Here is a 16,689-nt window from a genome sequence, read left to right as displayed (position 1 = left end):
GTGAAAAAGTTTACTTTATTTTCTTGTTTATTTTTCTCATTTGCACATCTACAAATTCAAATCCAAGGATCAAGATTGATATCGTGAAAAAATCTGCTCTTTTTTTTGCTGCTACTGAACTATCATCATCACTTATCAAACCTCATAAAAAATTCAAGCATTTGCAGAAATAATCAAAACATTGTAAGCATGTGTGTACGAGGGAGAGTGTGTTTTTAAGTGAGAGAAAGAAGATTTGGAGCTGGTGCTTTGGGTGGTCGTTTTTTTTTTTTTTTTTTTTTTTTTTAATTTCCACCCATTTGACCACACGGTGTCAATTTCAAAAGTTTGAAAACTAACGTTAAGACCACATTTGAACAACTTTACAAGTGTAAGGGGGTAAATCGAAGCAACGAGAGAAGGGGTAAAGTGATTTCGACGCGGAGTATAAGGGGAGAAAGTGGAATTTGCCGTATGAAATACATTGTAAAAGTGGTGACTAAAGTCTCAAATCGGTTGACTACAAGAAGGGTCAAGGGTTTATAAAGGCACCTCCAGCGGGGCCCTAAATGAGGCCCCAAATGGACCAACAGCCAATTTAATGGCTGAACATAAAAAAATCGAATTCCAACGCTGCCATCAACCAAGGCCCTATTTCGGGATCTCCTTCAATTGGACCTCAAATATGGGGTCAGAAAAATGGGGAATCAAAATTTGGAGGGACAAAAAAGAAACAGAGACAAATGGCGGGAGAGTGCAGAGAAGAAGAAAAATGGGGAGGTGGGTTGTTTTGTGTGTGGCAGGTGGGTGACTGAGAGATTAGGTATTAATATCAAGGTTTAAGTAGGATTAGACATTAAAGTATTTGTTTACTTCATATTTAATTGTTTAAGAAATTAATTCTAAACATATATATATATATATATATATATATATGTATATATATATATATATATATGTATATATATATATATATATATGTATATATATATATATGTATATATATATATATATATATATATATATATATATATATATGTATATATATATATATGTGTATATATATATATATGTATATATATATATATATATATATTTATAACATAATATAGTTTTATTTAAATTTATTTTATTTAAGTAGATTAATTTAAATAGATTTTAAAAAAGAGGTCCCAATTTGATGGTTTGCATTCGAGTAAAAAACTTTTTCACGAACCCCAAAACATTGTAGCAAGTCCTAAATGAATGTTTGGGGCCTCTAATTTGGGGTCTTCGGCTGGAGTTGCCCTAGGGGTGGACGGTATCTCCATTGGTATGAGACATTTTGGGGAAAGTTAAGAGCAAGACAACATGCACTTGGCCCCAGCCCATGTGGACAATATCTTACTAATGTGGAGCACCCATCCCATTCACAACATACATAGCTCTTAAACATAATAATAGTTAAAACTATATTATTATCTAGTCCTAAAATAATTTTAATTTAATTTTAGCCCAAAAATAGTGTTTCCCGTTAGATGTGAACGGGTTGGGCTAATGACGGAAGGGACCAACTCTGTTTAAAATTGAGTTTTGAGGTGTATTTTGTTCATTTTGGAACAAGGGAGACCAAAAGTGAAATTAGGCAAAATACGATGAACGAAAGTGTTATTCTCCCATTAAACATGCATATATATTATCATAACCACCATTCATTCTTACCATCTAAGCATTAAAATCAAGAAATTAGAATATATTACATAACTTTTAATTTCTTCAAGATTTCACCATTTTAAATCTAGACCTCTACATGCATGTATCATTAGACAACATTTAAAGATGATACAATATTTTCCTAAAAATTAAGGAAGAACAGGAGAAAAACACAAGAGAGTAGTATTGGATTATCAATTTTTTTGTTATCCACATCCAAGGTTCATCTGGCAGTAGCCGCAACAACCACCGTAACAGATCCAAGCCTTCGGAAGCCCTTAACACCTAGCTCTACGAACCAGAAACCCAATCACAAAACCAAGGGGTTCGAACAAATCGAAAGCGTACAACACTCAACGAGAACTATATATTCACTCACAAAGAGCCAAAATCAGTCCCATAGAAGGATTTAGAACAGAATATAAAAAGCAGGGTTATTTTTTCTTTCTCTCTTGGTTGTACCTTTATTTCTCACATAATGGGGATTATATTCTTTCAAGGCAACGTATAAAAAGAAAATATATTGTATCGCAGTCAATCTCCGTCATTGAAGTCAGAGGATATATAGAAGCGGCACAACAAAGAGAGCGGTGCATCATGATAAAGTATAACCAGGTCGCATGAGGACTTAAGTAATGGGGCTGCTCCATGGTGGTTGGATTGCTAAGAAAATCTGTGCCAATAATTATAAAATCATTTGGGCCCTAAATTCTAACATGAAAAGTCTTAGTTATTGATAAACTTGCTTTGATGAATGCCTAAAATGGCAGAGGAGTGTGATCTTGCGCACAAAGTGTCGAACCCTTATAATTTTCCACAATAATCTCCTGCCAACCCTTATCATTTGATGTGATTAGTGCCCGAAGAATTGCATGAGCTTTATCATCTACCACCATAGGTATTCCGGTGAACTTTTGGACCTCCCAAAATATCAATCCGCTTGAAAGTTCCGGACAACAAGAGTAGTAGCATAATTTGTTCCAGCTGCTGAAAAGCCTGCATCCACATTGTAGTTACCCCATTATCAAGCGGTTTCCATTCGGTTGGTTGACGTCGACCATGGTTCAGCATTGGCAGAGTCTTATTTTGAAGGAAGTTGCCACGGAAGCTGTTGCTCCATCCCATAATCTTGTCCATAGATAAGCCTTTCTCTCATGTGTTTCTTTATTCCATTTTTTTTCAAATTTTCCACATAATAATAACTGCAAGGCTCGAGGTTTCCTTATCCAACAAATTTAAATAATAGATCGACCCATTATCAGTTAGATTGAATGGATTCAATTGGCAAATTTTCGAAAGGCGAGTTTTGTTGGAATAAATTTGCTAGTAAAGAATATTTGCCGAGGCGAGTTGACTCTGTCCTTAAGACGAAATTTCCCCGCAACGGTGCTAACGGCTTCAACAGAAATCGTCTCCCAAGATACAACGGCAAGGCTTGGAATAGGAGCACTCCAAATCCCAAGTACGACGAACTGTACTTTGTGTAGAATTTTTTGAGAGAATCTGTGAAGGGTAGGGTAAATATGCATTAGGCTGTTTTGGATTGAAGTGAGGAATTATGGGAAATACGGGGTCTATTTATAAGGTTTGAAAAGTAGTGTCCTTTGGAGCAAAAATATACATTTTGGGCCGATGGTTGCACCATTTCGAGTTGAGCCGATTGGGAATGGTTGCACCATTTCGAGTTGAGCCGATTGATTTGCATTGGTTCGGTCGCACCAATTCAAACTAGTCAGACCATTCGAGTAAGGAAAGTCCAATGGGTTGACGGCCCATGACCTAATGTTTAGGGCCCAAAAAAATAATGTAGTGATTTGGGCTCAAGGCCAAGTCAAGTCAAATCTGTACGTACGAACGAACGAGCCGAGTTGAGCCGACCGGCCTGTCACGGACTTGTTCCCTTAACAAAGAACCGTGCGGCCTTAGCTCCTTCTCGCCCCTCGCGATAGCTAAGTCAGGCTCTCCCGAATGTGTTGCGAATACTTAAGTGATGGAAACGAAGAAGGAAATTAAGAAGATAAGAGAGTTGGTAGGAAAAGTACTTTATTACTTGAGTACTTGTTGGATTTATTGTTGGATTTGTTGGATGATTACAAATGAGGACCCTACCTCTATTTATACAAGATCACCTCCTCAATGGACGGTGGAGATCGATATGATCTAACGGTTGGGAGTGGAACACTCCAAAGAATCCCTTAAATGTCTCTACCTACCACCACCTACCTCTACCTACCGAAGAATCCCTACTTACCACTATACAATTGGGTCAACTTGGGCCTAACCCTATTTGGGCTACATCTTGGACTCTTTCTAACCTCCCCAACCCAAGGGAAATCGGTAAGGGGTTGGGTCAAAACTAGCGGGCCGTGACATCCTCCCCCGCCTAATCCGGCGACGTCCTCGTTGCCTCGAACAAGTGGAGACGATCTTGAAATTGCCACAAGTCTTCCTTCGTCTCCCATGTTGCCTCGGACTCGGGTAATCCCTTCCATTTGTTGAGGTATTGAATACTCGGTGGAACTCCCCTACGTCACTTCAATTGTCGGCCGAGCACTTCCTCGATCTCCTTATCGTATGACTTAGTCATGATGGGTGGTGCTCGGTGCGACTCTCCTCGCCTCGGGTCTTCCTTGTCTTCGTGATAAGGCTTCAACATACTCACATGGAAGACCGGGTGGATTTTCAAAGAACTTGGAAGTTCTAGGCGATACGAAACTTTACCGACCTTGGCGATCACCGGGAATGGTCCTTCGTATCTTCGCACAAGTCCCTTGTGCATGCTCCGCAATGCCTTGAATTGTTGTGGTAAAAGTTTCACCATCACTTGGGCCCCAACGTCGAACTCCCGTGGTCGTCGTTTGTCGTCCGCCCATTTCTTCATTCGTCGCCTAGCCTTCTCAAGGCACGCTCGGGCTAAATCGGCTTGTTCCTCCCATGACTTAGCCATTTTCAATGCTCCGGGACTCCGTTCGTCGGTTGCCGTAGCCAAAGTGTGTGGCGCAAGTGGCTGTTGTCCCGTTGCAAGCTCAAATGGACTCCTCCCCGTGGCTTCACTCTGCTGCAAATTGTAAGAGAATTGAGCCACGTCGAGGAGCTTCGCTCGCCTTGGGTCTCGGTTGTCTCGATGGTCCCGACCATGATTGTCCCATCTCTCTCCTCCGCCTTTAGTCGGGTTCCACTTCTCTTTTCGCAACGGCTCTCTCGATTGATACTCTGTTAAAGACTCGGCGGCGGCAATCGCTTCATCGACGGATTTGATGTCTCGTCGGTGGAGTTCTTGCTTGGCCCAGCCTTGTAACCCATCGGTGAAGTGGAAAAGGAGATCCTCCTCGGAAAGGTTGGGAATTTGAAGGGTGAGGGTGGTGAACTCCTTCACGTACTCGCGGATTGAACCTCGTTGCTTGAGTTCCCTCAACTTCCTTCGAGCCTCATAGACGACGTTCTCCGGGTAGAAGTGTCGCTTGAGTTCCCTCTTGAACTCTTCCCAAGTATCGATTCGGCAAATGCCTTTCTCGATATCGGCGTGCTTTCTACGCCACCACAACATAGCCGTATCGGAAAGATAAAGGGAAGAAGTTCTTACCTTAGTCGTCTCGTCGACTAGACCGATACCCTCGAAGTATTGCTCCATCCTCCATAGGAAGTTCTCAACTTCCTTGGCGTCCCTTACGCCGTTGAATCCCGTTGGCTTCGGGCAGTCCACCCTTGGACTCGAAGTAGCGCCAACGCTACCGTTAGCGGCGTCCTTTTTGCACAAGGCCAAGTCGTCGCGCATCCCCTCGATGCTCTCTTGGAGGGATTGGATGATGGCCTCCAATCGATCCAACCGTTCCTCCCGCAACGCTTCATTGTCTCTAGACAAATCGAGTTGCTCGGCGACGTGATTCTCCAACACTCCCGTATCGTGCTCGAGCTTCTCGAATCGTTCGCTAAGCTCTGCTATGGCGATGTTATTCTCGAGCCTCTCGAGTCTTTCGCCATGATCCGTTAGCACGGCCTCATTAACGGTACTCTCCCCACGAGCCTTGTTGTGGTCCCTCTTCTTCTTGTTGTTTACGTGGGCCTCCCTGCCACGTCCCTCGGTTACGTACGAAATATCTTTAACGTTCGCCATCGTCGAGAATTCGATCAACACAAAGCCCTTAGCCGGGCTCTGATACCACTTGTCACGGACTTGTTCCCTTAACAAAGAACCGTGCGGCCTTAGCTCCTTCTCGCCCCTCGCGATAGCTAAGTCAGCCTCTCCCGAATGTGTTGCGAATACTTAAGTGATGGAAACGAAGAAGGAAATTAAGAAGATACGAGAGTTGGTAGGAAAGGTACTTTATTACTTGAGTACTTGTTGGATTTATTGTTGGATTTGTTGGATGATTACAAATGAGGACCCTACCTCTATTTATACAAGACCACCTCCTCAATGGAGGGTGGAGATCGATATGATCTAACGGTTGGGAGTGGAACACTCCAAAGAATCCCTTAAATGTCTCTACCTACCACCACACCTCTACCTACCAAAGAATCCCTACTTACCACTATACAATTGGGCCAAAACTAGCGGGCCGTGACAGGCCGGTCAAATAGACGGCGGCGCGCGTGTGGGCACGATTCGAAACACATAACATATAGGTCTTTCTCCCAAACAAAGTTGAATGCCCAAAGGGCATGGCCCTTTGTCCTAACATTTAGATAGATATACAGCTCAGTACTTCTCTACTTTTCCAATATGGGATAGCTCAAAATCCAACTTTCCTTATATTTTGGACTAGTAATTTTTCATTCACCACAAAATTGGTTTTATATTATTCTAATCCAAAATTGATTTATATAATCAATTAGACTATACAATAACATTGATAAAAAATTGTTAATGACTCAATTTTTAACCAATTTTCCCAACAAATTTTGCCACATTACTTTCATGCCGCCACAAACCAATAACACATGTAACACCAATTCTACATCATATGCACATCGTAGAATTATCAATTTTGCTTCGGAATAGTACAACATTAGTCAGTTAAATGTTGGAGCAAAATCGCCATAGAAATATTTTGACCTTTGGAGGAATGGTGAGTTTCCCAATTATTTGCGAGTCCACCTTAGTTTCGCCACTACGTGTCTACGTCCATCCACATTGGTCGACGGATTCCTTGGATTTATTGAGGACATATAGGGTGCATTTGTTGGGATATGAGTCCCAAGAGCCATTGAAAACTCAATTAAGATTTGATTTAAGCCGATTGTAATTTTATTAGCATGTATAGATAAGACTGGTTTAAAGTGGAATTAAATCTAATCTATTTATTAACGTTTTAGTATTAAAAACTATCCAAGACTCTAGTCTTGATAAAATCTTGAGCTTGAGTCTTTTGATTACTAACAGAGCAATCATCTTCCACCGTTATATAACAAGAACTCGAGCACCACACATTTTGCTCACAAAATCTCTAATCTTCCACCATGTAATTTATAATTTTTGCAATAGAAGCTTGAAGAAAACGACGAGGGCTATGTGAAACCTGGGGCGGCCAAAAGATATTTTAATGGATTTTGTTTTATGATAACATGGTTTTGTGTTTCGTGGTGTTTGCTTGAATTTTTTGTTGGCGGCCGTTATATGCAAGCTCATTTTTTTATTAGTTCAAAACCACATAAAGGAGTTTATTAGTTCAAGCCCGCAAATTAATCTAATTTTATTACATCAAGACCAAAGATGACAAATATACCCTTATCCACAAATAATACTCAAATACAAATAAATCTTATTTTTAATTTGTTCAAGACCAAAAATCAAAAAAAAAAAAAAAAAACAAAAAAAAGAAATATCACGACTGCCAACCAGACTTTCACCGCACCGGCGATGACCAGCGACCCACCCACTACACCATTACCACCACCAACAAGTAAGTCCATTTTACTAAACTTTTGTTTGTAAATTCGAAAACATTAATCGAGCATCAATGTCCTTTTTACTAAATTTTTATTTGTAAATTCGAAAATATTAATCGAACATCGATTCTTGATAAATATGTATAAATGAACATTAATTTATGCTTATTTATTGTTGGGTTGCAATGATTTGGCCGATTTTGGAAAAAAAATTGAGATTGAAATTGGTTTTTTTATTTTTTTCGTTGGTTTCCGAAATCGGTTTATCCAGACCGATTTTGTACACGAAAATCGGCGTCATAATACCGATTTTTGTTAACCAAATCGGCGACACAACGTCGACTTTACAAGTCAAAATCGGCGTTCTAATGTCGATTATTGAGTACAAAATCGGTTTTCGAATACCGATATTTTTTGATTTTTTTTAAATAATACATTATATATTTGGTTATTTGATATTTTTTAAATATTTGGAACGAAAATATTTATCACCATTCGGTGGCGTCTACCACGTCTTTAACCCAATCGAGTAGAGCTTTCCGTATCTCAAATATTTATTCGTTAGATAATTCATTTGAATAATCCTCCATCAATCCCCTAGGTTGATGCACGAAAGTATGAGAAAACGGTCTTAAAAAAACACAGATAATAAAATCGGTATTTAAAAACCGATTTTTGTAGTACAAGTCGGCATGACAATACCGATAATACAAAAACAAATCGGTGTTGTCATGCCGATTTTTATTACAAAAATCGGTGTATAAGTACCGATTTTTATTAAAATAATCGGAATGTGGTTACCGACTTTAGTAACAAAAATCGGTATTTGCAGACCAATTTTTGCTATCGTCGAATTTTTTTCCCAACAAAAAAAAACGACCCAAAAGAAAAAATAAAGGGTTAAAACATACTTCATTGTGTTCTCCACCCTCGTAAACCACCATATCATTATTTTCTGGTTCCATCGTGAATATTTGGTATGTATTTGATAATTTTGGTGTGTAGGATTTCTTTGTGGGTTTGTGAAGAAGAAGGAGAAGAAGAAGGTGAGTTTAAGTCGTGAAATAAGGAAGAGGAGTTTCTAAATTTATGTATTTTATTTGGTCTTGCACAAAGGAAATGATTTCTTTTTATTTTTTAATATTTTGTGTTTTTTATTTGATTTTAAATTTCATTAAGGGTAAATTAGTATTTTTATGTTGAAGGTCTTGAATTAATAAAAAAATGGGCTTGTATATAACCGCCGTTTTTTTTTGTTATAGTATATCAATTGAATGTGTACGACAACTTTTTTTGATTGTGCACAATTTTTATTACATTGTAATTTTATATTTTTTGGACAAAATTGTAGGCATAGAATGAAATAAGGATTAAATAAAAAAAATAGCGATTATAAGGGGGTCTAATCTAACTTCTAAGGGGTTATTTTAGCATCCCCACGTGCAAAACAAAACAGGTGACTTTTGTCCATCCGAAGTAAGAGCAACTCCAATGGGAGATATCAAAATGGAGCATTAAATATTCATTTGATACTTGATATAATACTTTGATACTTCTTGAAAAAAAATTCACTCCAACCACAAATATCAAATAGACTATCAAATTTTAAGTATATGAATAATTATATTTTTAAATGCCACGTGTCAAATAGTGATAGGTTAATTGGGTGGTTATATTTTGTATACCTCATTTTCGAGGGAGTATTTTTGCACCTTGGGGTAGTTGAGGATCAAAATAATTCTCCCTTTAATGCCTCCATTGGAGAAGGATTTTTTATGTTTAAAGCATCAAAGTGGTAGTTTTTTAGTTTGATACTTCATTTAGTGCCTCCACTAGAGTTGCTCTAAGAGCAACTCCAATGGAGGAATTAAATGGGGAATTAAATGGAATAACTTCTATTTTGATGCTCCAAAACATAAATTTTCATCTCCAATGGGGGAATTAAATTGGTAGTTATTTTGATATTCAACTTCCCGAGATGCAAAAATGCCTCTGGAAAAAGAGGTATCAAAACATTAACTACCCAACAAACCAATTAAAAATTGACACGTGTCAATATTAAATATATTTATTCTTATATTTAAAATTAGATGATTCATCTAATGCTTGCGGTTGGAGTAAATGAGTATCAAAATAATAAAACGAGTATCAAATTAATATTTGATGATCGATTTTGATACTTTACCATTGGAGTTGCTCTAACACCAAAATTAAACGGTGAACCAAAAATGATTTTATTGCAAAAAAAGTATAAGTTCTAAAATTGATTTTTTTTCTAAAACATAGGGGCCAAAAATATAATTATCACATAATATTTACCAATTATCTTTTATATAACAAAATGCACATCTCCTTACTTCCAAACATACCCTTAAAACAGCTGGGACATATACACCGATGGTTTGTACCACCTCCACCCGCCGCTTGCTCTTAATAATAACCAACAACAACTTTACGTCATCTGAAATGACTTTATTGCCCTTAAAATTAGAGGCCCATTTTCGCAACTTTCCTCCAAATTTTATTTTTACATATTTCTCACAGATTGTATTTCTCACTACTCTTCTTCAATTGCATTTTGCATTTTGTATTTTGTTCTTGAGAGAGAAATAGAGAAACAAACGCCTTTCTCTCTCTAAAAAACACAACAATCAACGTATACAGAATTACACACACATCGCACCGGAAGAAATACAGAACCATGACTTCCGACAACCACACCGAAAGAAACGCCATTTTCCGCAAGCTCAAACAAAAGCCGGAGAATAAGGTCATTTTCGTTTTTTTTATTTTTTTCTGAAAAAGGGGTCTTTTTTGTGGGGGTAAAATTTTGGATTTTGATGAGCAATGCTGAGATCTGATTCAGATCTGAACAATTATTCTTTCTGTTTTTGTAATTTTTTGTTTGGGCGAACCCTGAATTTGTAATTGATGTTTGGGATTTCAGATGTGTTTCGATTGCAATGCTAAGAATCCAAATTGGGCATCGATTACCTATGGGATCTTCCTTTGTATTGATTGTTCGGGGGTTCATCGAAGCCTCGGCGTCCATGTCAGCTTCGTCAGGTATTTCCCTTTCTCCGATTTAGTATTTATTGGTTTTGGTTTTCCGGTTAGAGCATCCTGAGGATTTGCTGATTGGTTGTGGTTTTCTTATTCTTTCGGTGTGGTTTGCTGATTAGGTAATGTATTGTGAAATTTTGCGTCTGGCTTCTATATCTAGAAAAAAAAACTTGTTTGTCCAGTTTGATTTGGTTTATGTGGAGATATGAAATGTTGTATTGATAGTATAGTGCAGACTGGAGTATATGTCAATATTGTCAATATGGGCAGTTCTTTGTATTTCTGATTGCAGTGAGTTGACGTTTTACCTCAATATTTTATCCTACTTGTGTGTATGAAAATTGCTCTGCGTGTTAGTTAGTAATGCCTTCCTGTCCGAGTATTTGTGAAAACATTCACCTATAAATTTGAGGATTATTCTTTATACACCAAATTTCCTTTGTATTTCTGTAGGTTCTGCTCTTTTCTTGTTTGAAAACTTTGGTAGTTGCAATGTGAACTTCAATTTAATATGCTCGAATGATATCTAGATCTATTACGTTGATGAACTTTGTGAATACCATTTAGAAAGATGTACCAGTGACCAAAAACTTTTGATCATGAATTTGTACGCCATGTCTGGGATGTGATTTTTCTAAGCAAAGCCCTACCCCGATCAATGAACATTTTTTATGTTCATTGTATTTTATTATTAAATTATTTTTTGATATTCTTTGAGATGGGGTATGATGCAAGAATGTTATGCATTCATCGTCCTGCTGATCTTTGAAAACTTTGTAAATCAACTTATCAAGAGCTCTCCTTTTTAGAGCATTCTTTGGTATACCCTATCGAAACGACAATGTACTGCTTCGACAGTGCATTACGATAATAATTGCATATACGTGTCGGGTGTAGAAAAATTTCCTCCTTCATTTGCCACTTTTATGCACATCTCTTTACTTTTTATTTACTGCAACATCACAAGAAAATGAGAATTTCACTCCTCTTAATGTAACAAACGGATGGTATATTTGAGAGTTTTTATATTCATCAATTTAGAAATTAACTCTGTAGAACTAAATCTTTGTTTATCAGGGCTAGTGGTTAATAGGCGTCAATCACTTGTAAATTCTCTCTCTTTTTTTTACTGTTCTTTTACTCATTCTTTCAGTCACTTATAAATTCTCTTCTTTTTTTTACTGTTCTTTTACTCATTCTTTCAAAACTAGAAAATGTTGGAATATGGATAATCTAAAAAATAAGCCTAACTGACATTAAGTAATTAACATTTTGGCTAGAAGCTAGTCACATTTGAAAGAGAAGTTGTACTTCTGTTTGAGGTTAGACTGGCTAAAAATCTGTTACATTTGGATCTCGGAGTTAACATTCTTGAAGATTTATTTGGTTGAGTTAACTCCAGAAAGGTTTTTGCCTCTGCTTGCAGATTTTAGATGGCACGTATGTGCAGTCTGAAATGACCGACATATACCGATATATTTGCTACCAATATAGCATAGGATAAGTATAAATCAGATTTACATAACAATAAGGGGGCAGTATAAGACACTAAAACTTTTGTTAAGCAAAAAGCAATACAAGAACACTGATGCCCTATTAAAAGAAAAAAGGCAATACCTGCAATCCGGGTGTAGGTTCATATATGGCTAGTGAATAATGAAGACTATCTCAAGCTTGTGTGGATTGTCAATTATCTTCAGACTAGCTTTCTTTATTTGAAAGGCATTGACAATTTCCTTATGGCCTTAATAATGTATGCATCATAGTAGGAATGAACAAATAAATCATGCATATAATGAAATCAAAGACTCAAAAACATGAACACAAGACACATAGTCGGTGGTTATAATGTATAGCTATAAATATGTGTAGATAAAGAAATAGAGAAGTGCTGAAACAATGGATAATATGGCAAAGAAGTAAGAAACATTATGTGATCTCAGCAGTATGGGATTGTGTGCTGTGAATTACAGTATACCCTGTACCTGAGCAGGACACATTGGGTTGGAGAAAATGAGGGAAAAACCATTTACTGATTTTGGTCCATGACTTGACTATATGGTCAAGGCACCTGATCACGTTCTTTTATCGACTAAGAGTATTCATAACTTGTAGGTCTACGAATATGGATTCATGGACTCCTGATCAATTGAAAATGATGACCTTTGGTGGAAATAACCGTGCTCAAGTTTTCTTTAAACAACATGGATGGACTGATGGAGGCAAGATTGAGGCCAAATACACCTCAAGAGCTGCTGAGTTATACAGGCAATTACTCTCCAAAGAAGTTGCTAAAAGCAATCCAGAAGACGTAGGCCTGCCTTCATCACCTGTTGCTGCCCTGTCATCAAAACCTTGTAATGAATTTTCTGATTTTAACATCATTGAAGAACCAAAAGTAGCTTCCTCGAATGATGCTCCAAATGGAAGTTTTGTGAAAACTGTAACCCCTGAGGTTTCTGCTTCACCAAGAGCCTCTCACACAACTGCGACGATGACTATGAAGAAGTCTCTAGGTGCCAAAAAAACTGGCAAGACAGGTGGGCTAGGTGCTAGAAAGCTTACTACCAAGGTAATTCTCATCTTCCTTACAGTGAATATCTTATGTAGTATATCTGGAACTAATATTATGTGTTCATACTTATCCGTTATTGACGTGAATTTTTCAATCTAATGAATATTGAAATGTTTTCTGTGTTGTAGCCAAGTGAAAGCCTTTATGACCAGAAGCCTGAAGAACCACCTGTACAGGTTTCTTCTGCTAACTCTTCAAGCAGTAGCACCCCAGTAGTGAGTTCATCATATAAATCCCGATTTGAGTATACAGACAATGGACAACCTACTGAGATGAGTGCTGAAGGTGCTCGTCTTAGCCATGTTTCACCTCCTAAGTCTTCCAACTTTTTTGCTGAATATGGCATGGAAAGTGGCTTCCCAAAGAAAAGCAGCTCCAACTCATCAAAAGTGCAAGTAAGAGAAATTGCTTGTTTACAAACTTACCGTTGTAGGTAGAAAACTTATTAATGTTCTCTGTGTGCTGGAGAAAAGTTTTTTAATGTCTGTTATATTCACTTTGGGCAAATTCTCAATCTAGTTCTTGGGACGATAACATGGTAATTTTGATTGAAATACTTCATTGTCCAATCTACTTTCTTTCCTCATGATAGCTTAAGCAATCATTGACTCTGGTTGTTAACTGGAAATGATTTCCCTTTTCATTTTAATTTTCATATTTTGTTCTTCTGTTCGTTTTTTCTTTACTTCTTTTCTTGCTGTGATCTTTTACTGATGATTCGAGGTTGTTTATACCTGAAGTTATCAAGTATAATTCATTTTGTATGTATTACTATCATCATCAGGTTGAAGAAAACGATGAAGCGAGAAAGAAGTTTTCTAATGCAAAATCTATATCATCAGCTCAGTTTTTTGGTGTTCAGAACAAATCTAGTGACTTGGAGGCATCAGTTTCATTGCAGAAGTTCTCGGTATGTCATATATGCCTTGGTTTCTTTTGTGGAGGAGGCATTTCATTGTATATATATATTGATACACACCTCAAAGTCGTAAACTCGTGCGTTAATTTGTGCTTATGTGTCCCTTCCTTTTCTTTTTTCTGTTTTGTTTGTGTTGTAGGGGTCATCGTCAATTTCGAGTGCCGATTTCTTTGGTAACGATTCGAGTTCTGCTATTGACCTTTCAGCAAGTGAACTCATTAATAAGCTGTCTTTCCAGGTAACACTGAGCAACATCGTTCTCTTAGTTTTCCAAGATATTAATTTAAAATTATTTAGGAAATATAAAAATATGTTTTATTTGGTTATTATTATCAGGCACAGCAAGATATCTCCTCTCTGAAGAGCATGGCAGGAGAAACTGGGAAGAAGTTAAGCTCCATGGCATCCTCTTTATTAACAGATCTTCAGGACAGAATTCTCTGATGATATATGATAGAGACAATATAATTGTATTTTTTTTTCTTACATTAAAACAAAGGTTTGTTGCAAATTATTACCTGCCCATATATTTTATGTAGTGTATTATGTAGAGAAGAGCCTTCTTTCTTAAACTGAGTTATAATATTTGGAACTCCAGAGTTTTAAGATATTTTTGTCCCTTGTTTTATTTCCTAGTTGGTTTTGATGATGCTAATGGTTATGTTTATAGTAAGAAACAAGCTTTTGGCTTCTAAAACTTCTAATCAGCTTACTGCGTTTACTCGAGGAAAAACAATAGTCGATAGCCATAATCTTTTAAATTTGGTTTTGTTTGTTGGTACATTTACCTTGTTCGATCAAAGTACACGGTTCATGGTGACTATGGCTCTGATTGGTTCAAGGAAAATAATGAGTAAAAAGGTGAAATTATTAGATAAATTGATTTTCATGTTTGGTTGCAAGATAAAGTATTAGGTAATGTAATTAAGAGGAAAAGTGGGAAAAAAATTACACTAAAACTAGGAAAATGCATTTTCCTAAAAAAATAAAGTGAGAAAAATACCATGTAATTCTCTTCTTTCTCTCCCCCTTTTTTCTTCTTCTTTCTCTCTCTCTCTCTCTCTCTCAGTCCACTCTCTCCTCTCTATCCTCTTCTCTCTCGTCTCTCCCTCTTTTTTTCCTCTCTCCTCTTCCTCTTCTCTCTCACACACATCATAACTATAAATTATTAAATTAGATTCATATTCACATGTTTTTTTTTTCTTTTTTTCTGACAGAACAGTTTTTTTTTTATTTTGATAGAAAATAAAATTACTCCATTTAATATTTCATTCTTATTTTCACCTTTTTTTTTCTAGAAACCAAATAAAAGTAAGAAAAATAATTTTCCACAAAGCCATTTTAATCACCATTTTACTTATGAACCAAAAACAAGTAGATTTCAAAAGTCCTTGATTTCCTTTTCCTTTACATTTTCATTTTCCTTGTTTTGAAATTCATGAACCAATCAGAACCTATATTTCATCTAACTGGAAAAATTAAAATTCATCAATCAAGAAAAATATATTCTTAACAACTTTTTTGTTTGGAAAGACATTCAAAACCAGTTTCATTTTTCCAAAGGTGCTTTTTTTTAGGAGTTTAAATGATTTAAAAAATAAGTAATGTTTAACATTTGTTTGTATTTTGAGTTGTAAAATTTAGCAGAATCATTCATCCGTTAGAAAATTTACACATTTACTAGAAGGAGCATAATCTGATCGCAGATGCAGTAGCAAAAGAAGCCTTCAATCGCAGCGTTTGAAAGGAATATCTTTTGCTTACTGAGGTTCCTCGTCATGTTCAAAAGCAGCTATTTCTTGGTCGGATTGGTATACCACAATTCCAAACAAGTTTGGAAGTTCGCTAATATTTTGTATAGCTTGTTAGCTGCTAGATATCGATTTTTATTAATTAGAAGATGGTTGGAAATCGAAATTGCTTTCTTTTGGAGGGAAAATTACTTTGACTAAATCGGTTTTGGCAAGTGTTCCAATATACATGCTCTCATGTTCGTATGTTCCAAAATCGGTTTTACATCGGATTGAACAAATCATGGCCCTTTTCGTATGGAATTCTCGTGGAGCTACACAGTTTCATCGGGCCAAGTGGGGCAACAATGTACATATTCGGTGGAAGAAGACGAATTGGGCATTGAGAGTTTGGCCCAACGCCAAAGTTGCATATACGGGAACTTATGTGGTTAGTTCATAAGGGTGGAACTCTTTGGGTGAAATTTGCGAAGCATAAATATTTTAGAGATGACGAGATGATTCATAGACACTTCACGTCGGCTATATGGAAGTCTATTAGTTTTCATGGGGCTTTGATTGGGAATATCTCTCGATTGATTATCGGGAATGGGAAGATTAAATTTTGGAATGATAACTGGCTTGGGGAGCATCTCGCTTGTCATCTTTAAATCATGATCGCGCAGTTCGAGAAGGATTTGATCAATTTGATGTATACATGCAATCTATCGTCCAACGACTGCACTATTCATCAGGACAAAGAGGATGAGGTTGTTTGCACCCTCTCAAACTCTGAAGAGTTCTTTGCTATGGTTTATTGGGACCTTCTCAATGTTAAAGGA

General features: G+C 36.9%; 1 protein-coding gene across 1 annotated transcript; it reads left to right on the top strand.

Annotated features, from left to right (window-relative positions):
* Window positions 1-9,927: 9,927 nt before the first annotated feature.
* On the top strand, window positions 9,928-14,725 carry LOC105961622 (putative ADP-ribosylation factor GTPase-activating protein AGD8). Its single transcript, XM_012985857.2, has 7 exons — window positions 9,928-10,330; window positions 10,508-10,626; window positions 12,739-13,195; window positions 13,327-13,593; window positions 13,983-14,108; window positions 14,257-14,355; window positions 14,454-14,725. The coding sequence occupies exons 1-7, from the start codon at window positions 10,262-10,264 to the stop codon at window positions 14,559-14,561; spliced, it is 1,245 nt and encodes a 414-aa protein (XP_012841311.1). The 5' UTR covers window positions 9,928-10,261; the 3' UTR covers window positions 14,562-14,725.
* The last annotated feature ends 1,964 nt before the right edge of the window (window positions 14,726-16,689 follow it).

This window comes from Erythranthe guttata, chromosome 1, assembly GCF_056151865.1.
Source record: "Erythranthe guttata isolate IM_541 chromosome 1, IM_541, whole genome shotgun sequence".
Lineage (NCBI taxonomy): Eukaryota > Viridiplantae > Streptophyta > Magnoliopsida > Lamiales > Phrymaceae > Erythranthe > Erythranthe guttata.
This window is presented reverse-complemented; position numbering and strand designations above follow the sequence as displayed.

Excerpts from the sequence above, each read along its gene's own strand:
- LOC105961622 (XM_012985857.2), top strand. The coding sequence starts at position 10,262 with ATGACTTCCGACAACCACACCGAAAGAAACGCCATTTTCCGCAAGCTC. Across the intron at positions 10,627-12,738 it reads GTCCATGTCAGCTTCGTCAG|GTCTACGAATATGGATTCAT; the intron begins GTATTTCCCTTT and ends CATAACTTGTAG. Across the intron at positions 14,109-14,256 it reads TTTCATTGCAGAAGTTCTCG|GGGTCATCGTCAATTTCGAG; the intron begins GTATGTCATATA and ends TTTGTGTTGTAG.